The 24735-nt window shown below is 45.3% G+C and overlaps 1 protein-coding gene across 1 annotated transcript in view; it reads right to left on the bottom strand.

Annotated features, from left to right (window-relative positions):
* Positions 1-3711: 3711 nt before the first annotated feature.
* Positions 3712-24735, bottom strand: part of LOC115097592 (pinopsin-like) — a 33371-nt gene continuing 12347 nt past the window's right edge. Inside the window, exons 4-5 of the mRNA XM_029613530.1 lie at positions 4451-4690; positions 3712-3852 (exon numbers count right to left, since the gene is read on the bottom strand). Of these exons, the coding sequence (XP_029469390.1) occupies positions 3712-3852; positions 4451-4690 (381 nt within the window). The remainder of the gene's footprint in view (positions 3853-4450; positions 4691-24735) is intronic.

Genomic DNA, 24735 nt, shown 5'->3' with positions numbered 1-24735 from the left:
GTTAGACTGTTTGTATTTTTAAATAGTCGGTCAATAAGGTAGCTAGTAAGCAGTAGGTAGTGTGTTTATTTTTAAAAGTCTGCAGAACTGAGTGTTCTGCAGACTTTTAAAGAACTAAGTGTTTGTATTTAATACAAACTGAGTGTTTATATTTAAAAAAAAAACCCACAAAAAAAAAACCAACCCAAAAAGTAGCCAGAAGCTAGAAATAAGCTAGGAGCAGTGTATACGTAAGTAAAGAAGTTGAATAGTTCAGTTCAGTTATTCACCTTGGAAAGGTGTTGAGGTAGTGTGATTGGGTTTGAATAGGGACCAACATTTGTTAATCAAGAGAGCAGTGAGTCACTCTGGCTGACTAACTGAAGTTAGAATGTATAGCAGTGAATGATGACATAGACTTAATTGGCATTTCAGAGACATGGTGGAAAGAGGATAACCAATGGGATAGTGCTATACCGGGGTACAAATTATATCGCAATGACAGAGGAGCACCCGGGAGGAGGTGTGGCGCTTTATGTCCGGGATGGCATAGAGTCCAACAGGATAAACATCCTGCATGTGACTAAATACAAAACTGAATCTTTATAGGTAGAAATCCCTTGTGTGTCGGGGAAGACTATAGTGATAGGGGTATACTACCATCCACCTGGTCAAGATGGTGAGATGGACAGTGAAATACTAAGAGAAATTAGGGAAGCTAACCAAATTGGTAGTGCAGTAATAATGGGAGACTTCAATTACCCCAGTATTGACTGGGTAAATGTATCATTGGGAGAGAGAACGTTCCTGGATGGAATAAATGATAGCTTTATGGAGCAATTGGTTCAGGAACCGACAAGAGAGGGAGCAATTTTAGTTCTAATTCTCAGTGGAGCACAGGACTTGGTGAGAGAGGTAACGGTGGTGGGGCCGCTTGGCAATAGTGATCATAAAATGATCAAATTTGATTTAATGACTGGAAGAGGAACTGTGTGCAAATCCAAGGCTCTCGTGCTAAACTTTCAAAAGGGAAACGTTGATAAAATGAGAAAAATTGTTAGAAAAAAACTGAAAGGAGCAGCTACAAAAGTAAAAAATGTCCAAGAGGTCACTGTTAAAAAATACCATTCTAGAAGCACAGTCCAGATGTATTCCACACATTAAGAAAGGTGGAAAGAACGCAAAACGATTACCGGCATGGTTAAAAGGGGAGGTGAATGAAGCTATTTTAGCCAAAAGATCTTCATTCAAAAATTGGAAGAAGGATCCAACAGAAGAAAATAGGATAAAGCATAAACATTGGCAAGTTAAATGTAAGACATTGATAAGACAGGCTAAGAGAGAATTTGAAAAAGAAGTTGGCTGTAGAGGCAAAACTCACAGTAAAAACTTTTTAAAATATATCTGAAGCAGGAAGCCTGTGAAGGAGTCAGTTGGACCGTTAGATGATCGAGGGGTTAAAGGGGCACTAGAGAAGATAAGGCCATCACGGAAAGATTAAGTGATTTCTTTGCTTCGGTGTTTACTGAAGAGGATGTTGGGGAGGTACCTGTAATGGAGAAGGTTTTCATGGGTAATGATTCAGATGGACTGAACCAAATCACGGTGAACCTAGAAGATGTGGTAGGCCTGATTGACAAACTGAAGAGTAGTAAAACACCTGGACCGGGTGGTATACACCCCAGAGTTCTGAAGGAACTAAAAAATGAAATTTCAGACCTAGTAGTAAAAATTTGTAACCTATCATTAAAATCATCCATTGTACCTGAAGACTGGAGGATAGCAAATGTAACCCCAATATTTAAAAAGGGCTCCAGGGGCGATCCAGGAAACTACAGACCGGTTAGCCTGACTTCAGTGCCAGGAAAAATAGTGGAAAGTGTTCTAAATATCAAAATCACAGAACATATAGAAAGACATGGTTTAATGGAACAAAGTCAGCATGGCTTTACCCAGGGCAAGTCTTGCCTTACAAATCTGCTTCACTTTTTTGAAGGCGTTAATAAACACGTGGATAAAGGTGAACCAGTAGATGTAGTATACTTGGATTTTCAGAAGGCGTTTGACAAAGTTCCTCAAGAGAGGCTTCTAGGAAAAGTAAAAAGTCATGGGATAGGTGGCGATGTCCTTTCGTGGATTGCAAACTGGCTAAAAGAAAGGAAACAGAGAGTAGGATTAAATGGACAATTTTCTCAGTGGAAGGGAGTGGACAGTGGAGTGCCTCAGGGATCTGTATTGGGACCCTTACTTTTCAATATATTTATAAATGATCTGGAAAGAATTAAGACGAGTGAGATAATCAAATTTGCAGATGACACAAAATTGTTCAGAGTAGTTAAATCACAAGCAGATTGTGATAAATTGCAAGAAGACCTTGTGAGACTGGAAAATTGGGCATCCAAATGGCAGATGAAATTTAATGTGGATAAGTGCAAGGTGATGCATATAGGGAAAAATAACCCATGCTATAATTACACAATGTTGGGTTCCATATTAGGTGCTGCAACCCAAGAAAGAGATCTAGGCATCATAGTGGATAACACATTGAAATCATCGGTTCAGTGTGCTGCAGCAGTCAAAAAAGCAAACAGAATGTTGGGAATTATTAGAAAGGGAATGGTGAATAAAACGGAAAATGTCATAATGCCTCTGTATTGCTCCATGGTGAGACCGCACCTTGAATACTGTGTACAATTCTGGTCGCTGCATCTCAAAAAACATATATAATTGCGATGGAGAAGGTACAGAGAAGGGCTACCAAAATGATAAGGGGAATGGAACAGCTCCCCTATGAGGAAAGACTAAAAAGATTAGGACTTTTCAGCTTGGAGAAGAGACGGCTGAGGGGGGATATGATAGAGATGTTTAAAATCATGAGAGGTCTAGAACGGGTAGATGTGAATCGGTTATTTGCTCTTTCGGATAGTAGAAAGACTAGGGAGCACTCCATGAAATTAGCATGGGGCACATTTAAAACTAATCGGAGAAAGTTCTTTTTTACTCAACGCACAATTAAACTCTGGAATTTGTTGCCAGAGGATCTGGTTAGTGCAGTTAGTATAGCTGTGTTTAAAAAAGGATTGGATGAGTTCTTGGAGGAGAAGTCCATTACCTGCTATTAAGTTCACTTAGAGAATAGCCACTGCCATTAGCAATGGTTACATGGAATAGACTTAGTTTTTGGGTACTTGCCAGGTTCTTATGGTCTGGATTGGCCACTGTTGGAAACAGGATGCTGGGCTTGATGGACCCTTGGTCTGACCCAGTATGACATTTTCTTATGTTCTTATGTTCTTAATTTTCCTTTCAGAGCGTTAAAAAAATGCAATGTGCCATACTGTTTTCACAGGGAGGGTTGCACTTCTATTTCTGTAGGGGGTAGATGTGAAGAAGTATCCTGTACATTTTCATTTCCCCTACATTAAGCTTGTCTCTTACTGTTTTTGTTTAAAGGGGAAACATGCTCTTTTATCCTTTTGGTTCCCAAGAAAGGGTTAAATAAAAATAAATAAATAAAAAGTATCCTGGAAATGTGGGAACATTAGCAAGAAATGTATTAATGGATATTCATGCTCGATGCAAGCTGCTGAAATGTTACTTTTATTTTTGTTTGAACATAGAGAATAATAAGATGAAACATGTACTGCTGATCTTGCCGCTGATACGTGCTGACAGAAGAAAGTTGAACTACTTTTCCCCCATTCAGCTGTGTACAGTCCATGATGGAAAGTTTTATGCTGGTGTGACCTTGTTTCTACTGCCTTCAGACACTGAAGTAGAATTTCTGCTTCTAGTACCCACAGACTCACTGGTGTGTTCTCCTCCAAATGGGTTGTGACCACAGCACACCATTGTCAGCAGGCAGTTACGAAACTACACAATTAAAACAAATGCATTGCCAAGTGAATAAATGCACTGGGAACATAAGGGCAAAGTATCAAAATATCAGACTAGTAAAAATAAAAGGAGTCCCTCCCAGTTACTTCTTAGTAGGCCATTAGTTTTGCATCACTAAGCTGCTTTAGTCAAACAAAATTTCTTCATATAATCGCCTCCTCTGATGCACAGTTCTGGATTATCTATACTTGCCTTATCTGGATATGCACCACAGATGCAGAAATATCAACAAGTGGTGAATGAGGCCATGCCTTCAAAGGATTCCAGAGATTTTTTGGGATTGTAAGTAGTTTTAGCAAATGATTTTTTCTAGTATATACATTTGAGAAGACTTGATAAATCAGACCTTTAGTTCATCTCTTCCACCATTAAGTACTTGTACATCATGCAGCAAAACATGATGAACATGCAGATTAGAAAGAAATAGAGGGATTTTTACATGTGGAACGTCTCAGGTTTTGTTTTCCTTCACAGATTCACTACATATTTTATAGTGCATCCATTTTTGGACTGGTGTACACCATACATTCTGAAAAATCAAAAGTAAGTAGTATATTTGTAGTCAGTCTCTTACCTGTTTATTCATGAACACATATATGACTGGGTTGTATACGGTGGCTGTTTTTGAGAAATAGGAAGGCATTGATGCTAGAGAAGGTTGAATGACAATGTCTTTGTTTAAGGTAACAACTATAGCAAAAGTGGCATAGGGCAGCCAGCAAATCAGGAAGGCTACCACCATAGCAATTACCATCCGGGTCACCTCCTTCTCAGCTCGCTGAGTTGTCTCCGATTCTTTTTGTTGTGCTGCAGCCTATAACACATGGAAAAATGTGTATACACAGTGAACTATTGAAATACTAATATGTCTAATTAAAAATATTAGCAGATGGAGTGAACATCTCCCAGCCAGCTAATAACCAGAAAATGGCACCTTTCTTACCATTGTGTCACTGACTCTCAGAGCACTAGCGCCATAGCAAGTCATTGCAAATGACTAATTATGAAAGTTTTATTCTGTGTCACTATACGAAGTAAGATTATTTATAAGCATTTGATATATTCAGTTTTTTTTCTAAAAGTAGGTCCAAGATAAATTACATAAAGTAATGGATACATACAAAAATGATGATAAATGTGATTTCTAGTGAATATATATAAGAAGGGAGTATATTTGGAAGGACCAAGAGAGTAACATAAGAAATTGCCATGCTGGGTCAGACCAAGGGTCCATCAAGCACAGCATTCTGTTTCCAACAGAGGCCAAACCAGGCCACAAGAACCTGGCAAATACCCAAACACTAAGAAGATCCCATGCTACTGATGCTAGTAATAGCAGAGGCCATACCCTAAGTCAACTTCATTAATAGCAGTTAATGGCCTTCTCCAAGAACTTATCCAAACCTTTTTTAAACCCAACTACAGTAACTGCACTAACCACATCCTCTGGCAACAAATTCTAGAGCTTAATTGTGCGTTGAGTGAAAAAGAATTTCCTCCGATTAGTCTTAAATGTGCCACATGCTAACTTCATGGAGTGCACCCTAGTCCTTTTATTAACCAAAAGTATAAATAACTGATTCACATCTACTCCTTCAAGACCTCTATCATATCCCCCCTCAACCATCTCTTTTCCAAGCTGAACAGCCCTAACCTTTTTAGCCTTTCCTTATAGAGGAGCTGTTCCATCCCCTTTATCATTTTGGTCGCCCTTCTCTATTTATTTAAAGATTTTACACCCACCCTTCCAAAGTTCAGGGCAGGGGTATAGTAAAAACATCTATAGTTATGACCAAAAAGAAATGTAGAAAAATGCAATAACTCAGATGACAGAATTAAAGGCCATCCAGAAAAGATGCATTTTTAATGCCTTCCTAAAGAATTTAGGATCTGTGATGGATCGTATATCTTTGGGACCAGCTGTCAAGAAAGAGCACTCTCTAGTTTCATCAAGGAAATTAGGAAAGAGTGCGAGAACAGCTAGGGCAGTTCCTTCTAGAACTGTCTCAAAAATACAAGTTAATTAAACATGGAACCAAGAAAATAACTGGTCTATGGGCTCCCCCATACTCCTCACCTTGCCTCAAGTACAACGTATGCGCATATATGCATGCATGTTATAAAATAACCTGACCGTCCGTGCTATTTTAAGTGGACGCACACCTATACACGCAAGTGCTGCTTGTACTGCCTGAGTGGGGAGATTTTAAAAGCCATGCGCACCAACGCCATTAGCGATTTTCCCAGTTCATTACTATTTCGTCCAGTTAAGGGATAGGACTTCCAAACCCCTCTAGTTTAATAGCCTCTCTTCTCCCCTGTTAGACCTAATCCTTAACAGACCACTGATCTGTCTACATATTTTTTTGTTTTACAACTTGCACATTCTCCATAACAGAAGTAAAATTGAGGCAGGGGACCCAGGCGCGCTTGTGCATGTAAGTGTTTATGAACTAATTTCAATTTGAAATTCAGGAATGCCCATGCCCCACCCAGACCACATCCACGCCCCGCCCCTTTCTTTGGAACTTTTAATTTGTGTGCATAGTGGGAGATACATGCATACTCGGGCGGCTTTTAAAATCTGCTTGGCGCACGCCGGCTCGACATATTCGTGTATCTCTCAGTTTTGGGGCGTGCCAAGTTATTAAAATTTACCTTTATTTGTGGTAGTTGCTATTTTATAAGAGATATACATGTATACATTATCAAACTTATTGTGCGATTTTACTCCTTGCTAATTGACTAGTGCAAGTGAAATCAGACTTGTTTATTGTCTGCTGCACATTTGGATGGGATGCCTGGGTGAACTGGTGGGGGTTGAGGATGAAGTGCTAGAGCAGGGGTCCCCAACCATTGGTCCGTGGACCAGTACCGGGCCGTTGGGGGTTTTTTACCGGTCCGCGGCACCTCTGCAGACCAGCACTAAACACTGACAGTGTGCTCTGCTCTGCGGTGGGCTGGCCTCAGTAGACGCAGCTCCCGGCACAGCACATTATGTGGGGCGCAGTGGGGCGGGGCGGCGATCTGGCCACAGAGTCGTGGCTCCTGGTCTAAAGGCTCCCCTGCCCCCAATCCGTGTTCACAGCAAAATCACGTCCACTGTCCATCTTTTACATTTATGCACCAGAAGTTTACCCACAAGTTTCCATCATTGTAACACCTTTCTTTTTCTATTCTCTGATTCCGCTCCTCTTTCTTTTTAATTAAATATACAAAATGAACTCCCCTTCTCTGCCCTCCCCCTCCCAGCGCAGCCCCCCCCCCCCCCCCCCCCCCCCCCAAGAGAGGGGCTTCCCGGGAGCTCCTTCTGAAGCTGCGGGGCCCTGCAGTGAAGTTACAACCTCCCCCGTCCGGTGCTTACATGTTGGGGTTCCTCTGGAAGGCGCTGTTAATGTCCCTTGCCACGCGCTGCACCAGCACATCCACCACCTCTTTCCACTCGACCATCGTTGCGTGGCCCGAGCCAGCCCAGCAGGCGAAGTAAAGGCAGGGTAGCCAGCCGCATGAGCCCGTGACGACTTCCGGGGCAGACTGAGGTCAGCTCGAACGAGGGGGCGGGGAGGAGGAGGGAGATAAGCGGAGCCTGAGGGCGGATTCTGCCTCGCCCACTCCTTCCTCCCGATCCCCCATTGCTGCTGGAGCAGCGTGAGCACGGGTTACGTAGAGTCTACGTAACACCTGGGTGTTGATTGGTGGCTAGTAGAGATGTGAATCGTGTCCTCGATCGTCTTAACGATCGATTTCGGCTGGGAGGGGGAGGGAATCGTATTGTTGCCGTTTGGGTGTGTAAAGTATCGTGAAAATCGTTAAAAACGTGAGCCGGCACACTAAAACCCCCTAAAACCCACCCCCGACCCTCTAAATTAAATCCCCCACCCTCCCGAACCCCCCCCAAATGCCTTAAATTACCTGGGGGTCCAGCGGCACACTAAAACACGGCACACTAAAACCCCCTAAAACCCACCCCGACCCTTTAAATTAAAGCGGGCCCTCGCTGAACGACCTCCTGCAGTCGATCTCCTGCCGGCGCCATTTTCCGTACGGAAAACGATTCGCGGCAGGAAATCGCTCCCGGACCCCCGCTGGACCCCCAGGAACTTTTGGCCAGCTTGGGGGGGCCTCCTGACCCCCACAAGACTTGCCAAAAGTCCAGCGGGGGTCCGGAACGACCTCCTGCGTCGAATCATTTTGGTCTATGGCCGCCGCCATTTTGCGGCGGCCATTTTGCAAAATGGCGCCGGCTGAAGACTACACGATTTAGTGTCGGGTTTTCCTGCTCTCCCCCCTTCCCCCGATTTAGCTACGGACCGCCGCTACGGAGGTAATTTAAGGCTACGGAGGTAATTTAAGCTACGGACCGCCGCTACGGACCCCCAGGTAATTTAAGGCATTTGGGGGGGGGGGTTCGGGAGGGTGGGGGATTTAATTTAAAGGGTCGGGGTGGGTTTTAGGGAGTTTTAGTGTGCCGTGTTTTAGTGTGCCGCTGGACCCCCAGGTAATTTAAGGCATTGGGGGGGGGTTCGGGAGGGTGGGGGATTTAATTTAAAGGGTCGGGGGTGGGTTTTAGGGTGTTTTAGTGTGCCGGTTTTCCTGCCCTCCCCCTTCCCCCAATTTACGATTTTTTGACGATAAATCGGGGGAATTGGTATTGTATCGTGGCCCTAACGATTTTTGACGATTTAAAATATATCGGACGATATTTTAAATCGTCAAAAAACGATTCACATCCCTAGTGGCTAGAAGGAGCTCAGGGAGGGCTCTGGAAGCACATCGGGGGAGTCGCGGCATCAGGGACACTTGGTCGGCGACAGCGTTGATTCCTGGGAGGCTGCAGCGGTAGTATCCCCGTACCGCTGTGTCGGCGAGGGGATGAGGGCTGCAGATGGAGGGCTCGTGCCCCGAAAGGGCAGCACGAGCCGGCAGGAGCGAAGAGAAGGAAAGGCTGCGATCACAGTTTTAAAGGGCTCAAAGATGTGTCAAGATGGGAGCTGAATGGCTAGGACAGGGGTAGCCAACCTTTCACACGTTCAGAGCCACAAAACCAGAATTAACAAAGGCAGAAAGCCGCCATGCCTTTCATGGGTGGGCGAGAGCTCCCTCCACCTCACATATACGCATGAAAGAAAGGGCCAACTCTCGCTCAGACACGAAGACACATTCACACTCTCAGATCCTATCTTTGTGAAACTGGGTTTTCTGCAATGACAACAGCAAAAACAAGATTACAGAGTAGACTGGACATAAGGAACACAATTCGGGTGTCACTGTCTCCCATCACCCCTAGATGGGACCGTCTTGTTACAGGAAAATAAGCCCAGTGCTCCCACTGATCCAGGGAAACAAGCCCGGTGCTCCCACTCATTCTGCACCTATGGTGAGTTGAGTCACATTCACATTGTAAATGTCATAATTAAATGATAAGTATGAACTAAAATCCAACCCCTCCATAGCCCCACCCCACCCTGCTATGCCATGGAAAAATGGTCTTGCTTGAAGCTGGTCCCTGGTGCAAAAAAGGTTGGGGACCACTGTGCTAGAGGATCTAAGTGAATTGAAGATGGACTGGGTAATGGTGGAGGTATCTGCAAACTGTTTTCAAGTACATGCATAAGCACATATTTTCAAAATGGTATATGTAAACACTTTATAAAATGCCTGCCTCCATGTATAATTCGGGGTTATTACACGGTCTATATTCAGTTGCCATGTAGCTGTGCTAGTTAGCCAGATAAATTTAACTGGCTATCGTTGTATGATCAAATTAGAACAAATGTGTCCAGCATTCCAATAAAAGATAAAAACAGGATACCAATATCATAATTAAATAAAATTCAATATTTGGTCACTTTCCAAGATCTATGCCATATAAAAAATATTTAAGCCAATTGTCATGGATAAGGAAAAGTACAAATAAGTGTGTATCAATAATTAAATGTTTATCAATAAATTAGTAATTTTAAATTTATTTTCAATCTTAGAAAGTCATTTATTTATTTATTTAACATTTTTCTATACTGAACTTCATGACAAGATTCATATCAAACCGGTTGTCAAATGTATCTTAAAATTATATTTTTTATTCACTGATTTTATAATTAAATAAGCAGGTTTTATTTTTGTTTTAAAGTACATATTTATTAAAGTACATATTTATTTTGTTTCCTTGTTATGTCTTTTATTTCATCAGATTTTTTTGATGTCTGATGGTTACATATGTATTGAGTTGTAAATCGCTTAAAACCCTGTGGTGTAGGCGATTAATAATTTCATAATAAAGATATTCAGCGATACAGCCGCAGCGCTGAATATACCCAGCTTTCTTAAGATAGTTAAACCAGCTAACTTTAGGACAGCCCTATGGCTCAACCAGAGTTGTCCAGATAATTCAGCTGGCTAATTCTGAATATAGAGATAGACAGTTAACTTACTCTGGCCAACTCCCCGATCCACACATTCCCCACTCCTGAGTTATCTGGCTAAAAACTTAATGGCAAATTTTAAAAGCCTGCAGCGCGCATTAATTAGGGGTTGCACGAATATGTTGGGCTCGCATGCACTGAGCGGATTTTAAAAGCTGCTGGGATATATGCATAAAATATCTCCCAGAATGCACACATCTCGGAAGTTTTTAAAGCAGAGCATGGGCAGGACATGGGCGTTTTGGGGCATGAACCTGAGATGTGCACATAAATTGTTACGTAGGGGGTGTTTTGTGTGCCCATGGGCCTCAGCCCGACCCCAAATGGATCCAGGACCAAACCGAGGGTTGACTGCATGTTCCAGCATGGCTGATGGTCTTACCCTCTGCCAAGCCTGCAAGCTCCCAAGGCCAACAACAGGATGATGTTGGAATGTGAATGGTCCTTCGACCATTCCGAGCCCTTTCGGGCCTGCCGCTTGGATCGGCATGGAGCAGCAGGCCTGGCCTGAGGTCGAGGACAGACGAGGCCTTAACACGAAGACATGACACCAAGTCGATGCTACGGCATCGCAGACGAAGACATAACACCAAGGCTAATGCAGACGGTATCAGAGACGAGGAACTTGACGAAGTCCAGACGAGACGAGAAGCTGGGAAGGAAGACATTGGCACTGTCTCTCAGGGCGCCCTACACAGCCCACCTTCACGGGCGGACCCAATGGGCTGGTCACAGACCACCCTGTCCCACTGCGCGCCCTACACAGCCCGAGGAGGCTGGTCACGGACCAGGCTGAGAACGGGACGAGCACAGGGAAGAATCCAGTCGAAGTGGGACTCCGACGAAGCCAGATGTCGCCCGAAGCACCACAAAGGCTGGCAGGACATGACGGCTCAGGAGCACAGGACACCAGTCCACTGCCGGCATCTCCCATGATGAAGCTGTGTCACCCGGAGATCCACGGCCGGCAGAACAGAAGGCTCCGGAGCAAGCACGAACACCAAGGAGGGCTAGGACATCAGGAAGCGAGACATCAGGAGCTGAAACACCAGGACGGGGACCTCAGGCAATGAAAACATGATTCAAGACACAGACGAGACGAGGAGCTCCATGAAGAAGACAAAGGGCCTGTCAGAGCACTGGACAGCAGGAGCTTCCAGCGTCGAAGTAACTCCGATGCAAGGCACGGTTGACTGGAAGTTGAAGTCCTTTTATAGGGCTGCAGACTGGCGACTCCCTGGGAGGATTTTGGGAGGCCCATGCCTAGCTGGCCCTATAACTACGGAGGACTGCTGCGGGCCGGCCCCTAGGAAGAAGGGTGTGGCTCAAACCAGGAGGTCCATGCAAACACAAGCAGCCTCAGGCGGGCCCCAAGAACATTGAGGCCTCCCAGGCCCTGGAGCAAGTCCTGGACAGTTCACAGGCGAGATCCCAGCTTTGGAGCGGCCTCCAGGAAGAGGTAAGGAGCCTCCCGTAGCACCGCTGCAGGAGGGTTCATAACATAAATACTTAGCGATCTGGTGCGCACAGAGGCTCCCTGCCGAATAATCTGCTGTGGATGGCATGCAAGTTAATAAAATAAAAATAGGCAAATCTGTGGTGTGTTAAGAGTCGGGGATAACGCGGCAGTAAAGGCTATTAAACTAGGGGGTTTGGAGGACCTATCTCGTAACTGGGCAAACCTAGGACGAACTGGTAAAAAAGAAAATTGGTTCTTATCTGCCAATTTTCCTTCCTGTAGTAGTACCACAGATCAGTCCAGACTCCTGGGGTTTTGCCTCCTTTCCAGTAGATGGAGACAGAGAAAGTTTTGTAGGCACTGCCTCTTAACACAGTGTGCCACCTGCATCTCCAGTATTAATCTGTACCCAAACATATAATATTTAACAAAACTTTTAACCAATTAACTCTACTATATCCCCTGGAACGAGCAGAGGATAAAGGAAATTTGTAATTAACTTTAGAATACTTCTTAAAAGGACTAATGGGAAACCTGTGCTATTCTTCAGAAATAATCAGAATTATTAAAATAGATCGGACTCTCCAAATCTCCTCTTCCCCCTCAGGCAAGACTCTGGACTGATCTGTGGTATTACAGGAATGAAAATTAGCAGGAAAGAACCAATTTTCCTTTGTATGTACCCAGATCAGTCCAGACTCCTGGGATGTAGCAAAGCTTCCCTAACCAGGGTGAGACTGTGAAAGCCCCGCTCAAAGAACACACCAAAATTGTCGACGTCCGGGGCCTGGACGTCCAAATGGTAATGTCTGGCAAAGGTATATAAAGACTTCCAAGTAGCCGCCCTCCAAATCTCTTGCGGCGAAACCAGTTGGCACTCTGCCCAGGAGACTGCCTGTGAACGGGTAGAATGAGCCCTTAACCCCTCCAGGATGGTTTGACCACAACAGATATATGCGGAACCAATAGTCTCCTTCAACCAACGTGCTACCATGGCCTTTGATGCTTTTTTGCACCACTCCATAGCACAAAAAGTTGATCCAACAATTTGAAACTGTTAGTGACCCCCTGATACCACAACAAGCCCTTCTGACATCCAAATGTCTTAATTTCTTTGCATGAGGCATATCAATCTCCAGATTTGTAAAGGCCGGAAGCTCAACTGACTGACTTAAGTGGAATATTAAAATTACCTTCGGCAGAAAAGACGGAACCGTCCTCAGAGAGACTCCGGAATCTAAAATCCGCAAAAAGGGCTCCCTACATGATAAGGCTTGAAGTTCAGACACCCTTCTTTTTTTGAAATTTAAATTTTATTCAGTTTTTTTTTACAAAATCCACAACAATCCAAACTGTTGTAATTGAAATGAGTACACTGAACTCTAGTAAAGCAAATACAAAAATGTACTGAAGAAGCACAACTGTGTATACAAAGGATCAAATGAATGGATAGTCACAGATGAATAAACTCGAATGAATATTCACCTCCACCCCGTTCCCCATTCCCATCCCCCCCCCTTCCCCATCCCTACCCATCATGACAAAGTCACTTGCCAGAAAGTCGTGATATGTAAGCATTTGTAACATATAATAAAATAAAATATGGAAAGATGAAACATCAATGTCAAGTACATAAAAGCAAAACAAATTCTCCCATCCTGGTCCAGGCCTACTCCAGAAATCAAAAGAAAGAAAGCTAAGTAAGGTTAGCCAGGTATGCTACGCTGCTCATCTCCAAACGTTAGAACTGTAGTTATGAAAAGGTATGCTGCCTCAATGGTGCACTGATAGGTCATAAATGAGTAATATAATTCACAAATGGTTGCCATATTTTTTGAAAGGTCGCCAATCTGTTATGTTTAGTAGCAGTCAAGGAAGCCAATCTATAGTAAGAATGAAAGCATTCCTTGACCTCTGCAACCTTAGGAACACGATCCGATTTCCAATGTGCCGCTATTAGGCTGCAGGCTGCAATAAAAAGTTGTGCGCATAACCATGTTTGGATCTCAGGAATGGTATCAGGGAAAATGCCTAATAATGCCATGGTCGCCGATGGTAGCACCTCTACCTCCAGCAGTTCACTAAGCCATGCAAATATTGCCACCCAGTAGGGTTCAATTCTGGGACAGGCCCACCATATGTGTAAATAGGTGCTTTTTCCGCCACACTGGCGCCAGCAAGTGTCATCAATCTGGGGGTAGAATCTGTGAAACCTAACTGGCATGAGATACCATCTATAAATCATCTTATAGCAATTCTCTTGCATGGCGGCTGATATAGAACAAATCCTGGCCATACGTAAGGCTTCTTGCCAAATATGAGGATCCAGACTTACTTGCAGGTCAGCTTCCCAACTGCTTCTATATTTACAATGTTCCCTCCCTGGTAGGAAAAATAGCTGATACAGTTTAGAAATGGAACCAGTAATAATATCACTAGTTAAACAGTAAGATTCAACCAGCGATCTGCCGGTGCGTAAATGATTGTCCATTTGCTGTGAGCGTATGAAGTAAGCAACCTTGGCATAGGCCAAGAAATCACAGTGTGTAAGTTGATATTTAGTGGTTAACTGGTCCATAGGAAGGAGCAATCCCTGAGATTATAAGTGACCAATGGTTGCGATTCCCCTTTCCTGCCAATATTTAAAATGCATGTTTTGATGGCCACTTGGGAAGTGCACGTTATGGAATAAAGAGGTTTGGTAAAAATACTTATGGGTGCCCACCAGCTGTTTCCTTGTTTGATCTCATATACGCAAGGTGATAGCCAAAGATCAGGGGATGTTTTGTACCGGACCCCATGTGTTACGTGGTTGCCATGGCATTGCAGCAATCGCCATCGATCCCACTATAGCTTGTTCAATCTGCACCCACTGCTTGGGAAACCGGGTTCTATTGATGTCCAATAAGGCCCGCAGCTGAGATGCAGCATAATACCACATAAGATTTGGAACCCCTAAGCCTCCCTGCGATTTAGATAGATATAGTATAGATCTTGAAATTCTGAGGGGGCGCCGTCGCCATATAAAATCAAATATTTTCTTCTGCCAACTATGCAGTATTGGGGAGGAGATATACACCGGTAGAGAAGCAAACAGGTATAGGAACTTTGGCAATACTGTCATTTTGACAATAGCTACTCTGAATCAGGAGAAAGGGCCACTGTTCCACCGGCTCAAGTCAACCAAAATTTTGTCTAGCAATGGTTGGTAATTGAGGCAGTAGAGGTCCGACAATTTAGAGGATAATTGCACACCTAGATATTTAATATGTCTTTGCCCATTTGAAAGGAAATTTCTCTTTAAGACTTTGTACAGTAGGTAGATCTAAATCGATGTTAAGTAGTTCAGATTTCTCAAAATTTACCCTAAGGCCGGATACAGCGCTAAACTTTGTTAGCTCCCTCGTTACCCCCTGCAAGGATGTGAGAGGATCAGTTATTATCAATAATACATCATCTGCAAACAAGGATAGTTTATATTGGGAATCCCCGAAATTCACTCCTTTTATGTCTACGGATCTCCTAATGGCAGTGGTGAGAGGCTCGAGATAAAGAGCAAATAGGAGGGGAGATAGAGGGCAGCCCTGTCTGGTGCCCCGTCCTATATCAAAGGTCAGACCGTAACCATTATTTACTTTAACCCGGGCCATGGGCTGGTCCTAGAGTTTCCGTATCCACTGAAGAAAGTACGGCCCAAATGCCATCTTTTGCAGGGAGCTAAATAGAAATGGCCAGTGTACCAGGTCAAATGCCTTCTCAGCGTCAAGAGAAAGCAGAACGGCCGGTTCTTTTTCCTTATGAACCCACCACATGAGATCTAATACTTTGCGAATATTGTCCGCAGCCATACGGTGTGGAACAAAACCAACTTGGTCGGTATAGACTAACTGTGGGAGAAATGTAATGCGCTACTTGTGTAGCTACTAACTGTGGGAGAAATTGTAATGCGCTACTTCTAGGCTTGCCCTTATCCACAATCAAACCACTGCAGATGCTGCAGAACGCAGCAGCCAGAATCCTCACCAACACACGCAGAACAGACCACATAACCCCAATTCTCAGAGATCTCCACTGGCTTCCAATCACAGCAAGAATCCAGCATAAATGCTTAACAATCATCCACAAAACTCTGCACAACAAAGAGATGCACTGGCTCAATGACTCTCTCCAGTACCTCTCCCCTAACAGACCAACCAGATCCGCCTATTTAGGATCTTTATCAACCCCTTCACCTAAATACACTCATCTCGCCTCCACCCGAGAAAGAGCCTTTTCAATTGCAGGACCATCTCTTTGGAACTCGATGCCTCCTGACCTACGCCTAGAACACTACTACCACCTTCAAGAAAAAACTGAAAACCTGGCTGTATAAACAAGTGTTCACTTAATCCCACCTTACCTTCACCATCTAGAATTATAACGGAATATAAACAAGCCTTCACTTAACCCTACCCTACCCTCACCATTTAGAATTATAATTGTAATATACCACCTTCTAGATTCATAATAGAGTCAGCACTGTAATATAATTGTATTATACCAATAATGATAATGTAATGGTGATGTAATATAGTTCCGGGTAATCTACCCACTTATCTTCTCTCTCTAGCTCTTCCTAGCTTTCCTTCCTCAACCCAGTTCCTTTGAAACCCCTGTTAGATGTAACTTTTATTTCACCGGTCCTTCGCTTATGTTGTTACCCCTGTTGAATGTAAACCGATGTGATATTCATTTGAATGTTGGTATATAAAAGTTATAAATAAATAAATGTATTAAGCCGTAACGCCAGTATACGGGCTAGTAGTTGAAGATCTAAATTTATTAATGAAATTGGCCTATATGAGGCGCATTGTGTGGGGTCCCTGCCCTGCTTAGCTAGCACAGTTATTCCTGCCACATTTGCCTAGGGAGTGAGGCTACCCGCTTCCCAAAGACCATTAAAGAAGTGGGCAAGAGGTTCAGCTAGCGTGTGGGCACATTTTTTGTAATATGCACCTGAGAGGCCATCGAGACCTGGTGCCTTGCCTGGTTTAAGGGATTTGATGACGATAGCACTTCTTTCACCGTAATTGGGGCATCCAGTAAAGTCTGCTGCTTGTCAGAAATGCTAGGTAAATTAATGTCCTGCAGATAGTTATTAATATCAGATTGCTGAATATTCTTATTGGCGCTATAGAGGGTTCTATAAAATTCGGAGAATGCCTTTCGGATCTCCTGAGAAGCTGTCAGCATACCGCACCCAGCGTTTTTGATTTTAGGTATGATGTTTTGGGATGTCCTGGCTTTAAACCTTCGAGCGAGCAGGCGCCCTGCTTTATCACCTCCCTCGTAATAAGCTTGCTTAGTGATTTCCAACTGGTGTATAAATTGTGCATTGTCTAATTTGTATAATTCAGATTGTAATGCTAAAAATTTCTGATAACAATGAGGGGACTGAGTGCACATATGTTCTTGGGACACAGCTTGCAGGTCACAAAGCAACTCGTCCCTTTTTTGTTGCCCCTTTTGGCTCTGGATATTTGTTGTCCCTTTTGGCTTTGGCTCTGGATATTTGTTGTCCCTTTTTGCTCTGGATATTAGAAGTCCCCTAGCTACCGCTTTAGAGCATTCCCATAGAATACTAGATGTGGTGGTGGGAGTGTCATTAAACACAAAATACTCTTGCATTTGTCTCTCAAACTTCTTAGTAAAAGACACGTCTTGAAACAGAGATTCATTGAGCTTCCAGAATCGGTCTCCCAGATCATTATTACTCATATTGACATCTATGCTAATAGGCGTGTGATCAGACCACGTTATGATATCGATATCCGTGCCAAGGACTCTATTTCCAATTTGCTTATCTATCAAGAAGTAATCAATGCGAGAATAACTCGCATGAGGGGAAGAATAGAATGTATAAGAGCGAGATCTGGGAAACCGGTTCCTCCAAATATCGATTAAACTCCAATCATTTATATTATGCAATGCTTTTCTAGATTTGCCAGGGTAATGGGATTGCAGACTAGAATTATCCAGGTCCTGCTTCAAAGTGAGATTGAAGTCACCGCCAATAATTAAAACACCATTGGCATGAGTCAGTAACAGGTTTTTAAGCTTAGCTAGGAATGACTCATAGTCCTGGTTAGGGGCATAAAGGGATAGCAACGTATAAATCTGAGTGCCCAGCCGGATCTTCAAGAGCAAGAACCGTCCCTCTGGATCGGCTACATGAGAAATGTATTCAAACACTAACTGGGCCGACACTAAAATCCCAGTGCCCGTGTATTTATGATTTCTATCCGCGGCCGCCAAATATTTATGTGGGTATTCCTTATAGGCAAGTAGGTGGTCATATCTACACTTCAGGTGGGTTTCCTGGACATAAACTATATCTGCTTTCTGGGGCAATATTTCTTTTCTAAAGAGAAAACGCTTTCTATAGGTATTTAAACCTTTTACATTGAGGGATAGTATCTTAACCATATTTACTGGAAGAGTTAGTGAGCATGCTGTGGAAAGGCCATTGAGGTACCCCTATATAGAGATGAGACAGGGTGGAAAAAAAACATACCAACAGAGAGAAAATCACATAGAAAAGCTTGATCTTGCACATAACACCATTAGTCCATAACATAAGTGACTCTGTCATGTCCACTTTCTGGACCTGGGAAGATTCGCTCGCAATTCCCTGCGAATCTTGGTCCTGGGGATGTATGGAACAGCGCAGTAGGCCAAGGACAGACCCCTCCAGCCCTCTCTAGGAAAAGAAGTATCAAAAGCCAATGTGAAGCTCTAACGTTCAAGTAGTTTAGCATACAATCGCCAAGGTTCCTGCATATGTAGTAAAGATTAATATCAAAATACAGTGCCAAAAGAGAACGGAGATGACCCAGTAGGAAACTCATAGAGCATTAGTAAAAACAGCCAACATCGTCGTCGCATTGAAGCATCAGAGAGTTCAGATAATCAACCCTTATCTGCGTGGATGGTGCCAGTTTGACTGGGCTGCCTGCGGAGACGACCTCGTCTGGTTCCAGGCCGCCGCCATCTTGGGGTTGTATCTGAGCTTTTTTATGAGGCTGCGGGAGCCGTAACCGCGAACACCAGGTTTAGGCCTGCCTCTGTGAAAGAGCGGGCTGCATCCTCTAGTGACTTTATTTTGTAAGTAATGCCCTGTCGCTGGAAAAGCAGCGCAAAAGGAAAAGCCCATTGGTATTTTTTCCCTTCAGAGCGCAATGCCGCAGTCACTTCCCTTAGCTGGCATCTTTTTTGGAGAGTGGAGGGTGCTAAATCGTACACGGATAGTTCTATGTCGTTCCACTTCCAGCACGGGTTGGCCCTGGCCAGGTTTATAATCTCCTCCTTCTGTCGGAAGTTTAAAAATTTGAGGATTATGTCCCTGGGCTTGTTGTCACGCCGGGGGCCTAATGCACGGTGAGCCCGTTCCAATTCTATCGGAGGGGATGCTGCCATATCACCAGAAAGGGCCCCGTGTGCCGAGATGAGATCAGAGCAAATGGCCACCGCTGTTTTCATGCAGTCGATATACTGATCCGATTCTGGCACTCCTCGAATGCGGATATTAGAGCGCCGTGACCAGTTCTCTAAATCCTCCAATTTTTCAGCCATGGTTTCGGTATTTGTAGTGAGCTGGGTCATGGTTTGGCTAAGGGAATCGAGATGGGAGCTCTGATTGTCCGCCCTGATATCCAGCTCGTCCACTCGATGCCCCATACTGCTCAGATCCTCTTTCATTTCTTCCATGAGTGCCAGAATTTCAGCTTTGTGACTGTAGATCGAACTGAAGTTCTATGAACCAGTTTCGAATTTCCGTCTGGATGGGTATATCCGGGTGTAGAGTTCCCACGTTTTGTTCACAGGGGTGATCTTGAATGAAATCCGGCTCCTCCGGCACTGTGACTCTCCTCGTGATTTCGGGGCCTGCAGCTCCTCATCGGGAAGAATCTCTTCAGCAAGTTTGCTGAAGGAAAACTGTTTTAAGGTCTGTAGTTTTCCGTCTCGCAGTCATCCTGACTATGTTTCACTGCAGCGACTGCTCTGTGCGGGCAGATATCCCTGGTTAGGAGTGGTAGAAAAGCCTCTCAGAGAGGGGTTTGAAGGGAGCAAATGTTTTAAGCAGCCATTTCGTAGTGCTGCTCAATAGCGCCCCCCAGACACCCTTCTGGCTGAACAAATCGCCACCAAGAAAACCACCTTCGAAGTCAGATCTTTTATGGTGGCTCTCTTAAGAGTCTTAAACAGAGCTTTGCATATGCCTTTCAGAACCAAGTTAAGGCTCCAGGAAAGACACATCTTACAACAGCCAGAGTTGTTCCATGAACCTAGCCTCACAAGCAGCCCAAGGTTGACACCTGCACTCTCAAGGAACTAAAGGACAAATCTTTCATTAGGCCTCTCTATAAAAAGGTAAGAATCTACGCCACTGATGCTCGCCAGGATCCAACCCCCTGCTCCGTACACCAACACTCGAAGACCCTCCAAACCCGGACATATGCCAAAGAAGTAGAGGTCTTGCGAGTTCGCAGCAGAGTAGAAATAACATCCTCCGAATATCCTTTCTTCCTTAATTGCTCCTTTCAAAAGCCAAGCCGCTAGACAAAAGCAATCCACTTAATGTGAAAATATAGGGCACTGCCATAGAAGATTTGGTAGCTGGCCCAGCCTCGGGGGGCCATCCACTGCTAGATTAACCAAATCCGCAAACCATGGCCTTTGTGGCCACTCTGGAACCAAGAGAATCAACTTTCCTGGGTGGCCCTCTATTCTCCTTACAACTTTGCCTTGGAGAGGCCATGGAGGAAACACGTAGATCAGAATGTTGTGTGGCCAAGGAAGCACCAGGGCACCGACCCCTTCCGCTCCGTGTTCTCTTCTGTTACTGAAGAAACACGGTACCTTGGCATTTCTCTGGGTTGCCATCAGATCCATATGAGGCATGCCCTACCTGCGAGAAATGAGTGTCATTGCTTCTTCCGATAGCTCCCATTCTCTGGGATCCAATTATCGGCTGAGGACATCCGCTTGCACATTGTTGGACCCCGCTTTGTGCAACGCTGCTGTCAAAGCCAGATGCTGCTCCACCCAGAATATTAGCATCTCTGTTTTCAGAGCAATTGCTTGACTCTTGGAACCTCCCTGGTTGATGTAGGCCACCGTTGCATTGTCTGACAGTAATCTGACTGCATAGTTGTGCAGAAGAGGAAGAAACCCCTCCAGAGCCAACCGTACCGCTCTCATCTCTAGGCAATTGATGGACCAGGTCACTTCCTCCGCCAAACATTGGCCCTGCAATGACTGGGACTGAGACACAGCCCCCCCCCCCAACCAATGAGACTGGCGTCAGTAGTCACTACCATCCATTGAGGCACCTCAAGGTCCACCCCGCGGCACAAAATGGTCCCAGCCAAGCCACCACAAAAGACTGGACCTGGCGAACTCTGTAAGCGGTAGCGGAAGATGAAACTGCTCTGAAATTGGATCCCACCGGGATAGCAATGCTTTCTGTAGAGGTCTCATATGAGCAAACGCCCATGGGACCAGCTCCAAGGTCGAGGCCAAAGAACTGAGGACCTGCAAGTAATCCCAGACCCTGGGCACTCAGGTCTCCAACAAGTTTTGAACTTACACCTGCAGCTTGACAATCCTCTCCTCCGTGAGAAAGACCTTTCCCTCACAGGTATTGAAGCTCACACCCAAGAACTCCAGAACCTTTGTAGGAGAACGGTAGCTCTTGGCCAGGTTCACAACCCAGCCCAAGGATCTCAAGCAGTGCAAGACCACTTCCACTGCCTGACTACAAAGGTCCTCCGACTTCACTTGGATGAGCCAGTCATCCAGATATGGGTGAACCAGCACACTCTCCTTTCTGAGGGCTGCCGCTACCACCACCATTATCTTGGTGAATGTCCTCGGCGCAGTGGCTAGACTGAACGGAAGAGCGCAAAACTGAAAATGCTTTCTGAGAGATCTAGGTGTCATAGTGGATAACACACTGAAATCGTCGGTGCAGTGTGCTGCGGCAGTCAAAAAAGCAAACAGAATGTTGGGAATTATTAGAAAAGGAATGGTGAATAAAACGGAAAATGTCATAATGCCTCTGTATCGCTCCATGGTGAGACCGCACCTTGAATACTGTGTACAATTCTGGTCGCCGCATCTCAAAAAAGATATAATTGCGATGGAGAAGGTACAGAGAAGGGCTACCAAAATGATAAGGGGAATGGAACAACTCCCCTATGAAGAAAGACTAAAAAGGTTAGGACTTTTCAGCTTGGAGAAGAGACGACTGAGGGGGGATATGATAGAGGTGTTTAAAATCATGAGAGGTCTAGAACGGGTAGATGTGAATCGGTTATTTACTCTTTCGGATAGTAGAAAGACTAAGGGGCACTCCATGAAGTTAGCATGGGGCACATTTAAAACTAATCAGAGAAAGTTCTTTTTTACTCAACGCACAATTAAACTCTGGAATTTGTTGCCAGCGAATGTGGTTAGTGCAGTTAGTATAGCTGTGTTTAAAAAAGGATTGGATAAGTTCTTGGAGGAGAAGTCCATTACCTGCTATTAAGTTCACTTAGAGAATAGCCACTGTCATTAGCAATGGTTACATGGAATGGACTTAGTTTTTGGGTACTTGCCAGGTTCTTATGGCCTGGATTGGCCACTGTTGGAAACAGGATGCTGGGCTTGATGGACCCTTGGTCTGACCCAGTATGGCATTTTCTTATGTTCTTATAAATCTGAGGTATCTCTGATGATCCTGGTGGATCCCAATGTGTAAATACGCTTCCGTCAGATTCAGGGAAGGCAAGAACTCCCCACTCTGCACTGCTGCTATGACAGACCCGACAGTCTCCCTCCAGAAATGGGGAACCTTGAGAGCCACGTTTACTTTCTTCAAGTCCAGAATTGGATGAAAGGTCCCTTCCTTCTTCGGTAACACAAAATAAATGGAATAACATCCCATCCCCTGCTCCTCCTGGGGGAGGGGAACAATGGCTTCCAGCATTCTTAGCCTTTGAAAGGTCTGCTGAACGATCAGTTTCTTCACTGGCCTTGTCCTATCACACATAGAACCCACCAGTCCGACATGATCTTGACCCACTCCTCGTAAAAAAAAAGTCAATTAACCCTTGGGATTGAGGAGTGGGTCAGCCTCACTTCATTGCAAAGATTTGGTTCTGCTAGGCCCTTGGCTGGAGCCTTCTCGGTTCGCTATGCGTCCACGAAAGGACCAGGACTGAGACCTCCCTGAGGTCTGCCTTCAGCCTGCGCCCAGAGCTCTGCTATGATGGAAACAAACACCTTTGGCCTCGAAAGCGAGAGCGAACCAGCAGAAACCCTTTGGACCCTTTAGGCTTGTCTTCCGGTAGCTTATGCACCTTATTATATCTGAGCTGATTTTATCAACTGTTCCATGTTCCAAGTCTTCTTCAAAAAGGAGCTTGCCTTTAAAGAGGAGCGCCCCAAGCTTGAGCCTTCAACAAAATGTCCGCCGACCAGTTTTGCAACCACAGTTTCCTAGCCAAGGCTGCAGACACCATTGTCCTAGAAGAGGTGTAAATAAGATCATATAAAGCATAGGCCCTATAAGCTACCACTGCCTCTAAGCATTCCGCCTGCTCAGATTCCTGGGGCAAGAGATCCCTGGCACTCTGTAACTGCTGCACCCATCTCAGACTTGCCCGAAGCATAAAACTGCAGCTCGGATGCCCAGAGCAGAAACCTCAAAAATCTTCTTGAGGTGCACCTCAAGCTTCCTGTACTGCAGATTCTTCAGAGCTGCTGAGCCAGCTACTGGAGTGGTGGTCCTCTTTCTGACCACTGACACGGAAGCATCCACCTTCAGCACCCGCAAAAGCTCCAGAGTCTCCTCAGGCAAGGGATAAAGCTTATCCATAGCCCTATTAACCTTAAGACCAGTCTCCAGAGTGTCCCACTCCCTGACCATCAATTGCTTGTCCATCTTATGGAAAGGAAAAGTCCTGGCCAGGGTCCCGTAAACCAGCCATGACCGGATCCTCTGTGTTCTGGTCCGGTTCCTCCTGCGGAACAGCTATTCCTAACTTCTGGGGGAATTCTGCGCTACTGCAGAACGCAGAATTCCCCCCTCCCCCCCCCCTGCGCAGAATTGCATTCTGTGCAGAAAATAGCAGGGGAGACCACGGCATGCCACGAATGGAGCGCGTCCCGCGGCACATGCTCCGTTCTCGGCGAAGATGAAGGCCCAGCGTGCCGTTCGCAGCCAAAAGGGAACCGCGAACGACACGCCGGGCCTTCATCTTCGCCGCAAACACAGCACGTCCCGCGGCACACGGGGGCCTTCCCTTTTCGCCACGAACGACGCACTGGGCCTTCATCTTCGCTGCGAACGGAGCGCGTCCCGTAGCATGCCGGTGAGATAGAAAGTGTGTCAAAGGATGGGTGAGGGGAGGGTGAGAGAGAGCAAGAGGGTGTGAGAGAGAGCATGGGGTGGGGATGCCGGTGAGAGAAAATGTGTGTGTGAGAGAGGGGAGGGTGACAGCATGATTGGTAAGAGGGAGGGTGGGGAGGGTGAGAGCAGGAGGTTATGAGAGAGAGCATGGGAGGGGGATGCTTGATTGTGAGTTTCAGAGAAAGGGAGCCTATATGAGGAGAGGGGGATGCTGGTGAGAGAGAATGTATGTGTGAGAGAGGAGAGGGTGTGGGGGAGGGTGAAAGACAGCTTGGTTGGTAAGACGGGGAGTGGGGGGGGGATGCTTGAGTGTGGGTTTCAGAGAGGGAGCCTATATGAGGAGAGGGGGTGTGGGGGAGGGTGAGAGACAGCTTGATTGGTAAGATGGGGAGTGGGGGGGGATGCTTGAGTGTGGATTTCAGAGAGGGAGCCTACATGAGGGGAGGGTGTGAGAGAGAGCATGGGAGGTAAGAGAAGGGGGCTGGGGGGATGCTTGAGTGTGGGTTTCAGAGAGAGGGAGCCTATATGAGGAGAGGGGGTGT

The sequence above is a fragment of the Rhinatrema bivittatum genome, chromosome 8, assembly GCF_901001135.1.
Source record: "Rhinatrema bivittatum chromosome 8, aRhiBiv1.1, whole genome shotgun sequence".
NCBI lineage: Eukaryota > Metazoa > Chordata > Amphibia > Gymnophiona > Rhinatrematidae > Rhinatrema > Rhinatrema bivittatum.
This window is presented reverse-complemented; position numbering and strand designations above follow the sequence as displayed.